Source organism: Anomalospiza imberbis, chromosome 2 (genome assembly GCF_031753505.1).
Source record: "Anomalospiza imberbis isolate Cuckoo-Finch-1a 21T00152 chromosome 2, ASM3175350v1, whole genome shotgun sequence".
NCBI lineage: Eukaryota > Metazoa > Chordata > Aves > Passeriformes > Viduidae > Anomalospiza > Anomalospiza imberbis.
This window is the reverse complement of record NC_089682.1, coordinates 80,448,979-80,460,560: the sequence shown is the minus strand read 5'-3', so window position 1 is coordinate 80,460,560 and position 11,582 is coordinate 80,448,979. Positions and strand designations below refer to the sequence as shown.

Sequence of the window (11,582 nt, the reverse complement as noted above, 5' to 3'; positions counted from 1 at the left end):
CATACACATTGAAAATGGAAAGTGCTCAAATCTCTCTTTTTTTTTTTTCTTCCCCCATTGCTGTGGTTGTTGTTCTTGTTGTGCAATTTAAAAATTTGTTCATTAACCCCAAAGAGAACAGCTTCTGTATACCAAAAATCCAGGCACTTTCTGAAAGCAAAAAAACCCTCCATAAATAAAATAGCAGGGAGTAAAATGTGCAATGTCTTTAGTGTTATTTTAACATCCATGTGAGAAAATGCTGTTAACCAGGGTAATGGTATGAGTTCATCCTTCAGTAAAGACAGAGATATTTCTGCAAAGACCTTAAATTGTATAAACTAGCAGCTAATCCAGTTTTACTCTGATGAGGCACAGGTCCTATTAGATGACAAGTTCTACAGTAATGGTAGTCTCTCACATTTCTTGTGAAATGTGTAGGGTATATGGAGTTTTGGTCACTTTTCATAGCTTTATTATGCCATTCTTAGGCCAGAAGGTCAACTACCTCAGTTTTAATCTAATAGCATGGCTATAAAATGCAGTTAAATTTTATTTATGGATCAATCCCTGTAAATTTATGTAATGGAAGAAAATAATATTATTTCAATTTGTTTGAGATTCTTTTGGTGTGTGCACTGATTAAAATGACTTGCCCAAACAATACAAAGGCAAAGCTCAATATATATACTAAGTCTCACTCCCTATCTTAGCCATAAGACAAATACAGAAACTGAATTTGAGTAAAATAAATTGTTCTGAACATTATTTAAAAAGCTCTTTTCATAATGTTTTAGTAAATGCTTTTTCCAAACACACCAAATGGTGTGTCTCTCTGTAAGAACTCATATTAAATATAATTAACTTCCCACATAATGGTTTCATAAGATATTCTTTACTCCAAACAAACAGAACAGGTCACTGTTAATATGACAATGCCGATTCAGTCACTTTACTTCTGATGTACTAAAACCTGCTACTTCCGTTTATTTTATGTTTCTTTCTTCCATTTAAAAATAAGGCAAGTATTTAATGTAACATTAAAAACACACTACTACATCTTTCTTTTTTTACCTGACTAATCTCTTTAGATATATGGCCTTTGAACAAGTCAACACATGCTGTCAATATACCTTATATCTAGTGTTTACATCCACTGGATGTGTTATGCTAGTTCATGTAATATCTATTTGTTTGCCAAATAGAACTATATTCTCTCATGAGAGCAGAACTGAATCTAGTATCCTATTTATCTAGCCACTGAAATATTCTGCTTAACTTGACTCTAATTCATGCAGCAGCTACCTTATCTGATGGGGGTTTTTTTGTTTGTTTTGTTTTTGTTTTTTGTTAGGGTTTTGGTTTTTTTTTTTTTTTTTTTTTTTTTGTTAGTTTTTATTTTGTGATGTACTGCACAGAATTGTAGCACGGTACAGAGATATATTGAACCTAGCTTTATCTGGCTCCAGCTTTTAATGAGTGCTTGCTTTTTTTATTAAAAAACACCCACTGAACAACAGCCTATAAATAGGATGTCTTAGGATGATACTTTAAACTTAAAAATAAATTGTAATTGCATCCAAATTAGTAAACAGATTTTTCTTCAGCATCCTAATATGAGAACCAGATATCAACAATATCAAATATAAGAACAATCACAGATTCATAGTACCAGAGTTTCACTCAGCAAATGAACTGTATATTTAAGAAAAAAACACATTTAATTATGTGACTTTAATTGTGTGTAGTTTTTCTGCTGATGGAAGAGTTGCATATGATAAAGAGAGAAGTTTAATTTTACAGAAAATTATTTCATTTTTCCAACGGAGGGCTCTCAATAAGCCCATAAACTCCATTCCACAGCATATACATTTTTGGAAGTATTAAGTGTGGTTGCCTTGAAATATTCACACTTGGATGTGTTCATTTGCATTATTACATTTAGAAGCCTTGGGGCTTTATCACTTCCTTTTCTTGAAATGGCACAGTAATAAGGAAAAGTGGTTATGCTTATCACCACCCATCAGTCAAACACCTTCTATATTAACAAAACATAATTTTTTCCACTCAATGAATGGGTGTGTGATGTTTCATACACATGTCAATATTAGTATTACTTTGCCTGGTGAAGAAATAATTTTATTTAACAGGATGTATGACTGGAAGTAAATGAGGAGAAATTCCCGTTAACACTTTAATGAGCAGGGACAATGCAGCATGTCAAAACCATGCATTCACTATAATTTAGGAGTAAAAGTCATACAATATTATACAAACAAACCATACCACATTGTAAGTGACTTGAACCTCACAAAAAATCACTGTATAGTAAGAGCTGTGTACATGTTTCCTGGACTAGTGTTTAATATCCTAAGTATTCTAAAGGAAATCTCAACAAAGGAGAAAATAAGCAGATCACCTGATGGTTTGATACTGAAAAGATAATCTATGTATCTATGACAGCCTCTTTCCTTAGCTTTTGATCCTGTCAAACAATAAATATAACCTTTAACCTTGTATATGTAATGAATAAAACTTGAACCTACACTGTCTAATCAAATGAGAGGTCCAATATATCCCACCGCTATGGCACATTCCATGCCCATGAACCCTGGTTTTAAATCTAAAACTATATGTAAAAGGAAAAACACCAAAAAGCTTTCAGAACAGAATTTCCAAACACCTAAAAGAAAAAGGACAGAGGAATTTTCAGACTAATTGTTCTGAGAGAACAAGTAATATCTGGATGTAAAAATGCCACAATAAGGAGTGCCACATGAAATCAGAATGAAAAGGAATGGAAGGAAAGGACAAGCTATATGTTCAAGATGGCTTTGCACGAATGTAAATATTTAAGTTTGGACTAAATGCAAAAGTGCATGTTTTACTCCATTACTGACATCCTAAGCAAGACAAACACCCTTAATTTCATCTCCAAAAATCATATGAATTGCATTAGAGATGTATGTTCACTTAGGAGTTTTGATATCACAAAGGTGGTGTATCATATATACACCTGTATATATTTCTGTAAATACAGAATGCCTGGAAGCCAAACAAACATTAAAATATTTGAAAAATTGTGTAGTCAGTTATCAGAACTGACGCTGGAGTATTGTATGAACTTTGAGCAAGAATATACAAAATATTTTTAAAAGCTGATGTAGCACCTACATTTAACTACAAAACTATTTTAAACCAAGAAAACAGAGCATGGTAGGTGACTTCTCTTTTCAATTAATTGTTTTTGTGGGCTTTTACCATATATTCAATAGTGTTAAAATTCTAAACAATTTCAAAATATTTTTTGAGAACTATTAATTGCTAAATAGCAAGGAGAGAGGCTTTGTGAAACTAAGGAGGGCAAAATTTACAGGGAGACAGAAGGTCAGGAACTGACAAAGGAGATTTTGTCCATCAACAGTTTAGCTGGAGGTTCTGATCTGCCATCAAATCTGCAGGAACATGTCTCCATTGCAGGGCAAAATCTGACAGAGGAAGTTGCTCCTCATGGAAAGGGTACTGAGTGGGCCTGCCCAAGAGGTCTGGCTGAGGCTTGATAGCACAACCTCCTTCAATATTGTTAACAATAAATTACTGACTTCTGTTTTTAAGCACCAAGCTATGCAGGATTCACCTCCATGAAAAGAAAAGAAGGGACTCACAGATACAGGACAATATAAAAAATGAACACATAATTGACAAGGTAATACCTCAGAGACATTTGAATTTTTAAGATTTTTACTGATAATACAAAAATGGAAACAGGATGCGAGTAACTCTGAACAGCCCAAGTCAGGCATTCCATACAAAATGGCCACTGCATTTTAAAATAAATCATTAACCTATTTTCCTTTTAAAACCATGGTGAAATGAAATCTATCAGATATTATTATATTGAACACTGAACAAAAAATTGACAATTACAATTGACAACAAACCTTTTATCCTGAGGTATTCCACAACACTTCACAAATTTCATGTGTTTTCTCATACATCCATAGGATAAATGGAGCCCAGATATTGCCAGAAAGGAAAGGTAATTTTCCTTGACTAGTTCTGTGTAGGCTTTTCAGAGGTCAAAACCCTAGCTGTTCCAGAGGAAACCACCAATAGCTTTTGGTGAGTTTTCAAATTGGCAAGAAAATGTGCACATTGCATGGATTCTTGATGAAAAACAAAGAGCCATGGACTTGATTTTACATTTCCTTTTGAGGAGAGCACTAACAGCACAGTGATGCTTAATAAGCTATACATGCACTAATTCCATAATGAGTCTTTACTAACTCATGAGGAAAACAAATCTAATCAGCTATCACACTACTTCCTGCAGCAATTTCATATTTTAGTAGGTTACTATAAAAATTTGGATTGAACCAAACTAAATAACTGAGAGAAGGACTCATGAGACACTGTCTAATCTTGTTGCACTTCACCACATGCAGTGCTATTAATATGTCCAGAAAGTGAGTTTGAGAGATTTTGAAAAGTGTAAGCACCTTAATGAAAGGTTTATCTTTCTGAACAACACTAAACCAGCAATACTTTCATACATGCTAGGGAACAAGCCAGTGTAAAATGATCACAGGTCTTTTTTTAAGTCACGTCTGTGGATCTTTTATTGTTCTTGGCACAGATTTCAATGGTGTTACAGAACTGAAAAACACATTTGTGAAACATACCTATAATACTGTGAAAGGTCAGAAGTTTTACGTAACCTAACGGAAGTATCAAGCAATTTATTTCCTTTTGAGGCATACTGTGAATGTACTGTAAATTCTGGGTTTATTTGCTTGTTTATTTTTTTATTTGTCTAAGAATAAAAAGGGAGTGTATACTCAGGTGTCTCTATCCTCTATTACGAGTTCAAGTCCTACTCAAATGATTTTGGACGTCTTACAAAAGCAGGCTTCCAGGAATGGTTACAACACATCTGGAGGTACTGCAAGCACACTCTTTCCAGCAGAGATGAAACTGTCAAATATCCAGGGCAGGATGTCTCCGTTGCTCCCCAGGATGTGTGCTTGCAGGGAGAGGAGGAAAGAAATCCACACTTAAAGCATAAACCCCAGAAGCACTCATGTCTGCCCAGCATCAGAAGGGAATGCAGGGTCTGCAGCACAGGACTGCAAAACAGGCCTTGGGGGTCATTTTCTCCTCTCCAGCCTCTCTCCTAAAGGCAATGAGTGACAGCTTCCTGTGGTTTTGAGCCTCACTCAATTTGTACAAGCAACTTCCCCCTCCTGGCTGAGGAGCTGTGGTAAGGATGCAAGAAAGCTGACGCCCCAGACAACAGAAACCTCACACTGGGGATGTTGCAGGACTATGCACTATCTTGCCACCTTCACTGGCAAGAAAGTGCATACACTTTCTTAGTTGATAGCAAACAGGAATGATACTTCCCACAACTCAGTTTCGAGACCTCTTTTTTTTTTTGTCTTTATTTTAGCTGGCCAAAAGTAGAGCCTCTCCATATGTTTCTGTTGGCCAGGACAGACCTTCTCTGCAGTCTGTTAACACAACCAGAGTACCAGAGCTGGTATTGGGTATTGATGACGATGTGGTGCCATTAGAGAAAAAAAACACTAGGAATTTTTTATTGTAAAGCACTAAGTGCCCAGATCAGGTTGGGCAAAAAAAACCCAACAAATAAAAATAAGGACCAGATACTCTGGGATCTAAAATACAAAATATCCCTTTACTAACTATTAAATCAAAAGAAGATGCTGATACTATATTACTATTCTAGTAATAAAAGTGAATAGCAAAATAAAGGAACATATTAGTCCAAGCTTTTTATTTCCAAAGGATCAGCTTTTATAAACTAAGAGGCATAATTAGTGAGATCCAGTGGTCAGATGCACTCCGGTTCCATAAGTTAGAAGGTACAGAAGAGTTGCAGATTTGGAACTAGATAAGTCAGGGACATGGAAGCAGCATAATATAGAGATTCAGTATAAAATCATTCTAAAATAGAAACATCTATTTCAGACTTTTATGAGTTTAAGACCTTAGTTAACCAGACTATAAATATAAAACAAAATGTCTTTCTAAGAGGGCTGGCTGACTGTTCTTTAACAAGAGTGAAGCATACCTTTGAAAGATCTCTGAAGTTGCCTGGAAGGGTCAGATCTAACTCTTCAGACTCGTAGTTTGTTAAAACCCACGGAAATACAGGGTACTGGTTCAGATCATTGTACGTTCGTCCTATTGAAAAAGAAAGTTTTAAGAATTAGGAAATAGTGTCCACTTGTGCAGCTAGAAAAAAAAAAGTAGTGGTTACATTTGTTGCATCACATGTTCCCAGTTCCCACCACTTTGACAGAATCAGATATAAATCTTCCAGTAAAAAGCAGCCATTTAGGCGCACTTATCTTGAACCAGAAGTCATCACACAAACTGAAATAATATAAAAAGCACAGTATCTTTTAAGATCGACTAAAATGCACCATATGCCAATAAACACTTTCTTTTTTATTTCCATTAAGATATTTTTATAGCATGAATGTAGAAATTCAAAAGAACTAGACTATTACTTTCCTAGCAACGCCATGAAGTATCATAGCTGGCAAAGATAAAATGAGACTTCAAACAGCAAGGAGGCAAATTTGAAGTTTACAAATCTAGGTCCATCCTAGATAGTCCATGCTAATCCATCATTCCCTATGGTTCTCCTTCACTGAAGAAATGGTGAGATTCCATGGCAACTATGGAATCAAAGTGATGAAAGTCATATTTGCTGTAACACTATTTTTAATCACTTTGAAAATTAAAAAACAATTCTCTCATGTAGAAAACAGAGCTGACTACCCCAGGCCACTCTCTTCAATCATGAAAGAAACACTGCTGTCATCCCAGCAGCTCAAATGTGCAAAAACCATCTATAGATACCATTTCAAAAGAACAATCTTCAACTGCAACAAACTAAAAATTATGAATTCATCACAAAGAAAAGTGTGTTTGGGAAAGGCTGTTATTTTTGTGTTCTCTAGTATTTAGTAGAATCTAACATTTCAGTGATAAGACAAATGAGATTTCTTAGTAGAGAACTGTCCATCCTATTGCTACAGTGAGAACCACACAATATGCAACGCAAGTCTTAAAAAACAAAATCAGGTCATAAATATATGTGTGTGTGTATTTATATAATATAATTAGCAGACTGAAATAATCCAGGTTAACAATTCCCAGTCCTGTGGCAGATTTACAGCCCTGTCTCACTAACTGCTTCCTTCCAGATTCTGGATAGATTCCTGGGGTACAAAACCTGGCACAGGAAAACACAGGCTTCCTTGTTCTGAGTAGCAGTTGCAATTCTCCACAAAAATCACTTCTGCTTTAATGAAATGTGAAACTTTCACTGCTCTACAAACACCTTATTTTTTTTCAACAGAAATTGATGAACAAAAAGCATGTTTTTATTTTGTACATAGTTTCACTGGATACAGGAGAAGTGCATATTCTTAATAATTGTGCGTCCTCATTAAACACTCTGAAAACATAGATGTTCAAAAGAATACAAAAAAAAATTAAGGTGCAAATATAACTTTGTCAAACAAGCAATTCCAGCACTGTGTACTACATACACAATTAAAGATTGATAGAAAGAAAACCACTTTTTAATATCAACAATGAATGAATGAATGAATGCAAAACAACTCTTGGACAGAACAAGAATGTGTCAAACAACTATATCAAGAAGTATAGCAGAATTTATCCTTGTAAAGGAGGAAAAGGAAAGGTATGCTCTGCTAGATGATTTATACTTTTAAATAGAATAAAAGGGAGGGGGCTCTATATGTTTTGAAGGAAGACAAATCTGCCTCATTTTCTACATTCTTCAAATCAGAATATTATTTTCTTCTTTGGCAAGGGTTCAATTGCATATGACTTGTAAAGTTTCTTGAGATTATCAAATTTAGGGTGCTTTAAAATATGGCCTCTATAAAACTACTGCTTCATACAATAAATGTTTTTCTTACCAGAATTCTCATCAGAATCCTTAATTTAGTTAACAGAAGAGCATGCAAAAGCTTTCACAAGAGAAAGACATTTGTGTTTTTGCAGAGAGCAGACTAAAAATACTGTGAGATCCAGGAAGAGAATGAGAGGACTGTGGTCTATTACAAAGCATAAGCAAAAATTAAGATTCTGCAGAATCAAAATTTGTTTGGAAAAGAGCTCATAGTAATAAAAATTTTCAACTGTAACCATTTTATAGAAGTATTTAAAAAACACAAACATCCTTTTGCAAAATTTTCAAAGGAAATGTCAGGTCCTACAAGATTATGTTTTATTTTGAAATTGCGATTTTTTCATATTGTGATTTCATTTAATTTTGATACTTGTTTCATTCATTTCATACTAATTCAATTTCAATATTCAGTCCACAAGATTTTGACTGCTTGTTCCTGTTCATTATGGGAAAATCATAAATATGTGAATAGGGCAAGGAAAAAGCAATCCTGAGCCTCGCTGCCATATGAGTTCTCTTTTGCTGAGGGGTTACTTATAGTATAGACACATGAAGAAATTATCATGTGACATTAGCTCCATGTCAGAACACTGCAGTAACTCCTCTGTGCAGTTTTTTACCCCACAGTGAGAAATAATTTGAAGCAGCTTCTCTCTCAGCTTAGGTAGGATAAATTGCAAATAATGAAGCCTTCAAGATTATGTATTTAGTAAATATAAGTCTTTTGAAAAAACCTAAAATATTCTCTTCTCTCCTACTTCAATTTTTATAAAACATGTTTTATTTATGAAGATAATAACTACTAAGAATAGCTCTTAATTTGTTTAATAAAAAAGTTAGTGATTTGTTTTTTTTCAATCCAACAATTTCCTCTTTAATATCAACAAATAAAACTGACTTGAGAAGATGAACCTAATTTAAATTGTGAAAGAAGACCAAAGCTACAAGGTAAGACCACACATCTCTACTTATCTGAGCAGAGGACAGCGATCTAGGCCTATAATGGGATTACAAATCCCTAATTCTAAACATGCATAAATATTATGTGCTTCACTTTATTAGAAATGCTGTCTTGATCTGTTCTGGCTTCACAATTGATTATTTTCAGAGTAAAGTCAGCAGATGAATATACTTAGCCATCTCATCAATTGTCTGGTGCTTCCAACAAGAATTATTTGGTCCTTTCTTTAGCTAAATAAATATAGAACATAAACCTGTATGACTATTGGTAGTCCCTATATCTTTTCAGAGCCTTCAGTTTTCCCCTCAAGTAGGCTTACAGAGATTAATATTAAAGGCTGAATATTAAATATCTCAAGCCCTGTGACACTAATCTACTTGAACAATAAAAATGAGGCATAGTAAATGAGATCTCAGAAATACTGGATATGTTTCTTCATTAAAAAAAAAAAAACAACTTTTTAATTAAACCATCCAATTTAATGTTTTTATATGGCACTTTAGTTTCTAAGGTAAAGTGAGCCAGAGACAGCTGACAAAGAAATTATAACTGCAATTCCTTGGTGAAAATGTTAATGACAGCAAAATATTGTTTAATTAGATGATTGCAGCATCTGGATTAACACTCTTTAAGAGCGATGTTCCTGTGCTTGTCTGCTTCTTCACACTTTACAGACATTTTGTCATCTTCAGGTCATTAAGAAAGAATTTTTAATGATTTTTCTAGAAATAAGTAGTTCAAGTTACATCTAATTAGATGACAATAATAAGCCCGACACATGCAGTAGCTAAATATATACATAATTAACCAGTGAGGGCTTGTACATCACAGAGTAAAAAAGTGGAAAATGCTAAACAGGCAAAAAAAAAAAAGGTGAGGGGGAAGAAGTTCATCTGAATGTATTACCTAATTGAGGATGTGATTTTTTTTCCATAAACCTTTAAAAATAATCCCTTTCCACTAGAAGAAATTACTCAGAAAAATTATGGATGCAATTTTTCTTCATTTCTTTTAAAAGCAGTGGCATGTAGGATTTAAAAGACTTAAATTCCAATAAATACAAATGCAAGCACACATTTGATGTACTGCAATTTGAAATCAAACAGCAGAAATTAGTTAAATACTGAGAAATAGATCTGAAATCTAGACTTCTAGCTAAACCAGTGAGCACTGCAATGATATTAAAAACAACTTCTTGTTCCCACTCCTCTTGATATCTTTTGCTGTAGTGGGATTACTTTTAAGCACTCTTTTTAATAATCTTTTAATTGAGAATAATAAAAATTACTTGTTTCCTACATCACCCAGAGGGTTCAGTTGTCATATATGCTGGTCCCATGCAGAGAGGACAATTAGTATAATCACAGCAAAAACAAAAGGATCCCTGAGAATGAAGCAGGTAGAGGGAGGAGGGGGGAGGTGACCAGAAAGGCTTATGTCTACGCAGCCATGACAAAAACCAGGGCCATGGAGAGTATAACACTGAGACTGATTGATAAGTAGCAGAGTGCAGTGTTTACCTTTGGGAGGAAAGCCCAGAGCTGTAAACATGATGAAATATGCTGGAGCCAGAAAAGAGGGCAAGAAAGAGGTGAAGAGCTTGGAGACAGAAGAGGGAGGTGAGAAAATAGCTGACTACAGGGCCAGAGAAACAGGTTGAAACAAGGCCTTAGAGAGTTTTGAAGATGGAGAGAGATTTTGAACTGAAATTGCAGTGAGACATCAGGCCAACACAAGTGCCAGCAATCATACATAGGACTGGATAGGAAATTATCTAGAAAGAGAGATCTTTGAAAGCTGAAGTAGAAACTTATTAAGCATATGTGATATGTGAGCACAGATCACAGCAGAAACAATTAATCTAAACTTGAAGCATGGCAATGTTTCTAGGGGGTAATAGGATGGTGTAAGAATTAAAGAAAATGTCATAGAATTATGTATTTTTTTCAAGAGGATACTTCAAATATTAAGGACATATAGAACAGCCAGGGGGCATGCTTCTCAGGACGGACATACCAACAAACCAGGGAGAGATTTAAGAAGAGATTAACGTATATATTTCAGAGGTTCTGTTGTACAGAGACCAACCAGTCTGTGTAATTAACAGTATTAATAAACAGGCAAAGGACTTCTTGTGGGAAAGCACCCAGCGTCATGATGTCACAATGAGAGAAATAAACTGGTGCCAGAAGCCTCACTTCTGGGCATCGCTCTTCCAAGGCTACTGCTTCTTGTATAATTTCAGAGGAGGAGAACAAAGAAACTTGAGTATTTTCTTACTCTTCTGCAGAGGACTAGAGACTAATTAAGCACCACTGCAAGAAAAAAGGGAAGCTACAAAGAATGGCAAAAGATGTGCTAAACCACTTTGTTAGTGAACCTCTTTTGGATGAGAAGAAAAAACAGTGAAGTGACCTTACTTATCACCCACTTACCAGCAGATAATCCACAATTCTTAAGTGTCAAACCTCCATGTTTCTGACTAAGCTACAGCTCAGATTTGCTGAATAAGCCAGTAGGAGCTTATTGGCAACATGAATTAAAAAAAAAAAAATAAGATGGATATATTTCTCAATAGCTGAAAACAATAATACTGTTCGAGAATAAGATGCTGCTTAAATAAACAATTATATTCTAAAACTAGGTCATTGCTGCTACGCTAACAAT

The 11,582-nt window shown here is 34.7% G+C and overlaps 1 protein-coding gene across 12 annotated transcripts in view; it reads right to left on the bottom strand.

Annotated features, from left to right (window-relative positions):
• NBEA (neurobeachin) overlaps positions 1-11,582 on the bottom strand; it is a 461,765-nt gene that overhangs the window by 80,230 nt on the left and 369,953 nt on the right. For all 12 annotated transcript variants that reach the window (XM_068182009.1, XM_068182000.1, XM_068182001.1 and 9 more), the window contains one exon: positions 6,074-6,186. In XM_068182009.1, the coding sequence (XP_068038110.1) occupies positions 6,074-6,186 (113 nt within the window). The remainder of the gene's footprint in view (positions 1-6,073; positions 6,187-11,582) is intronic.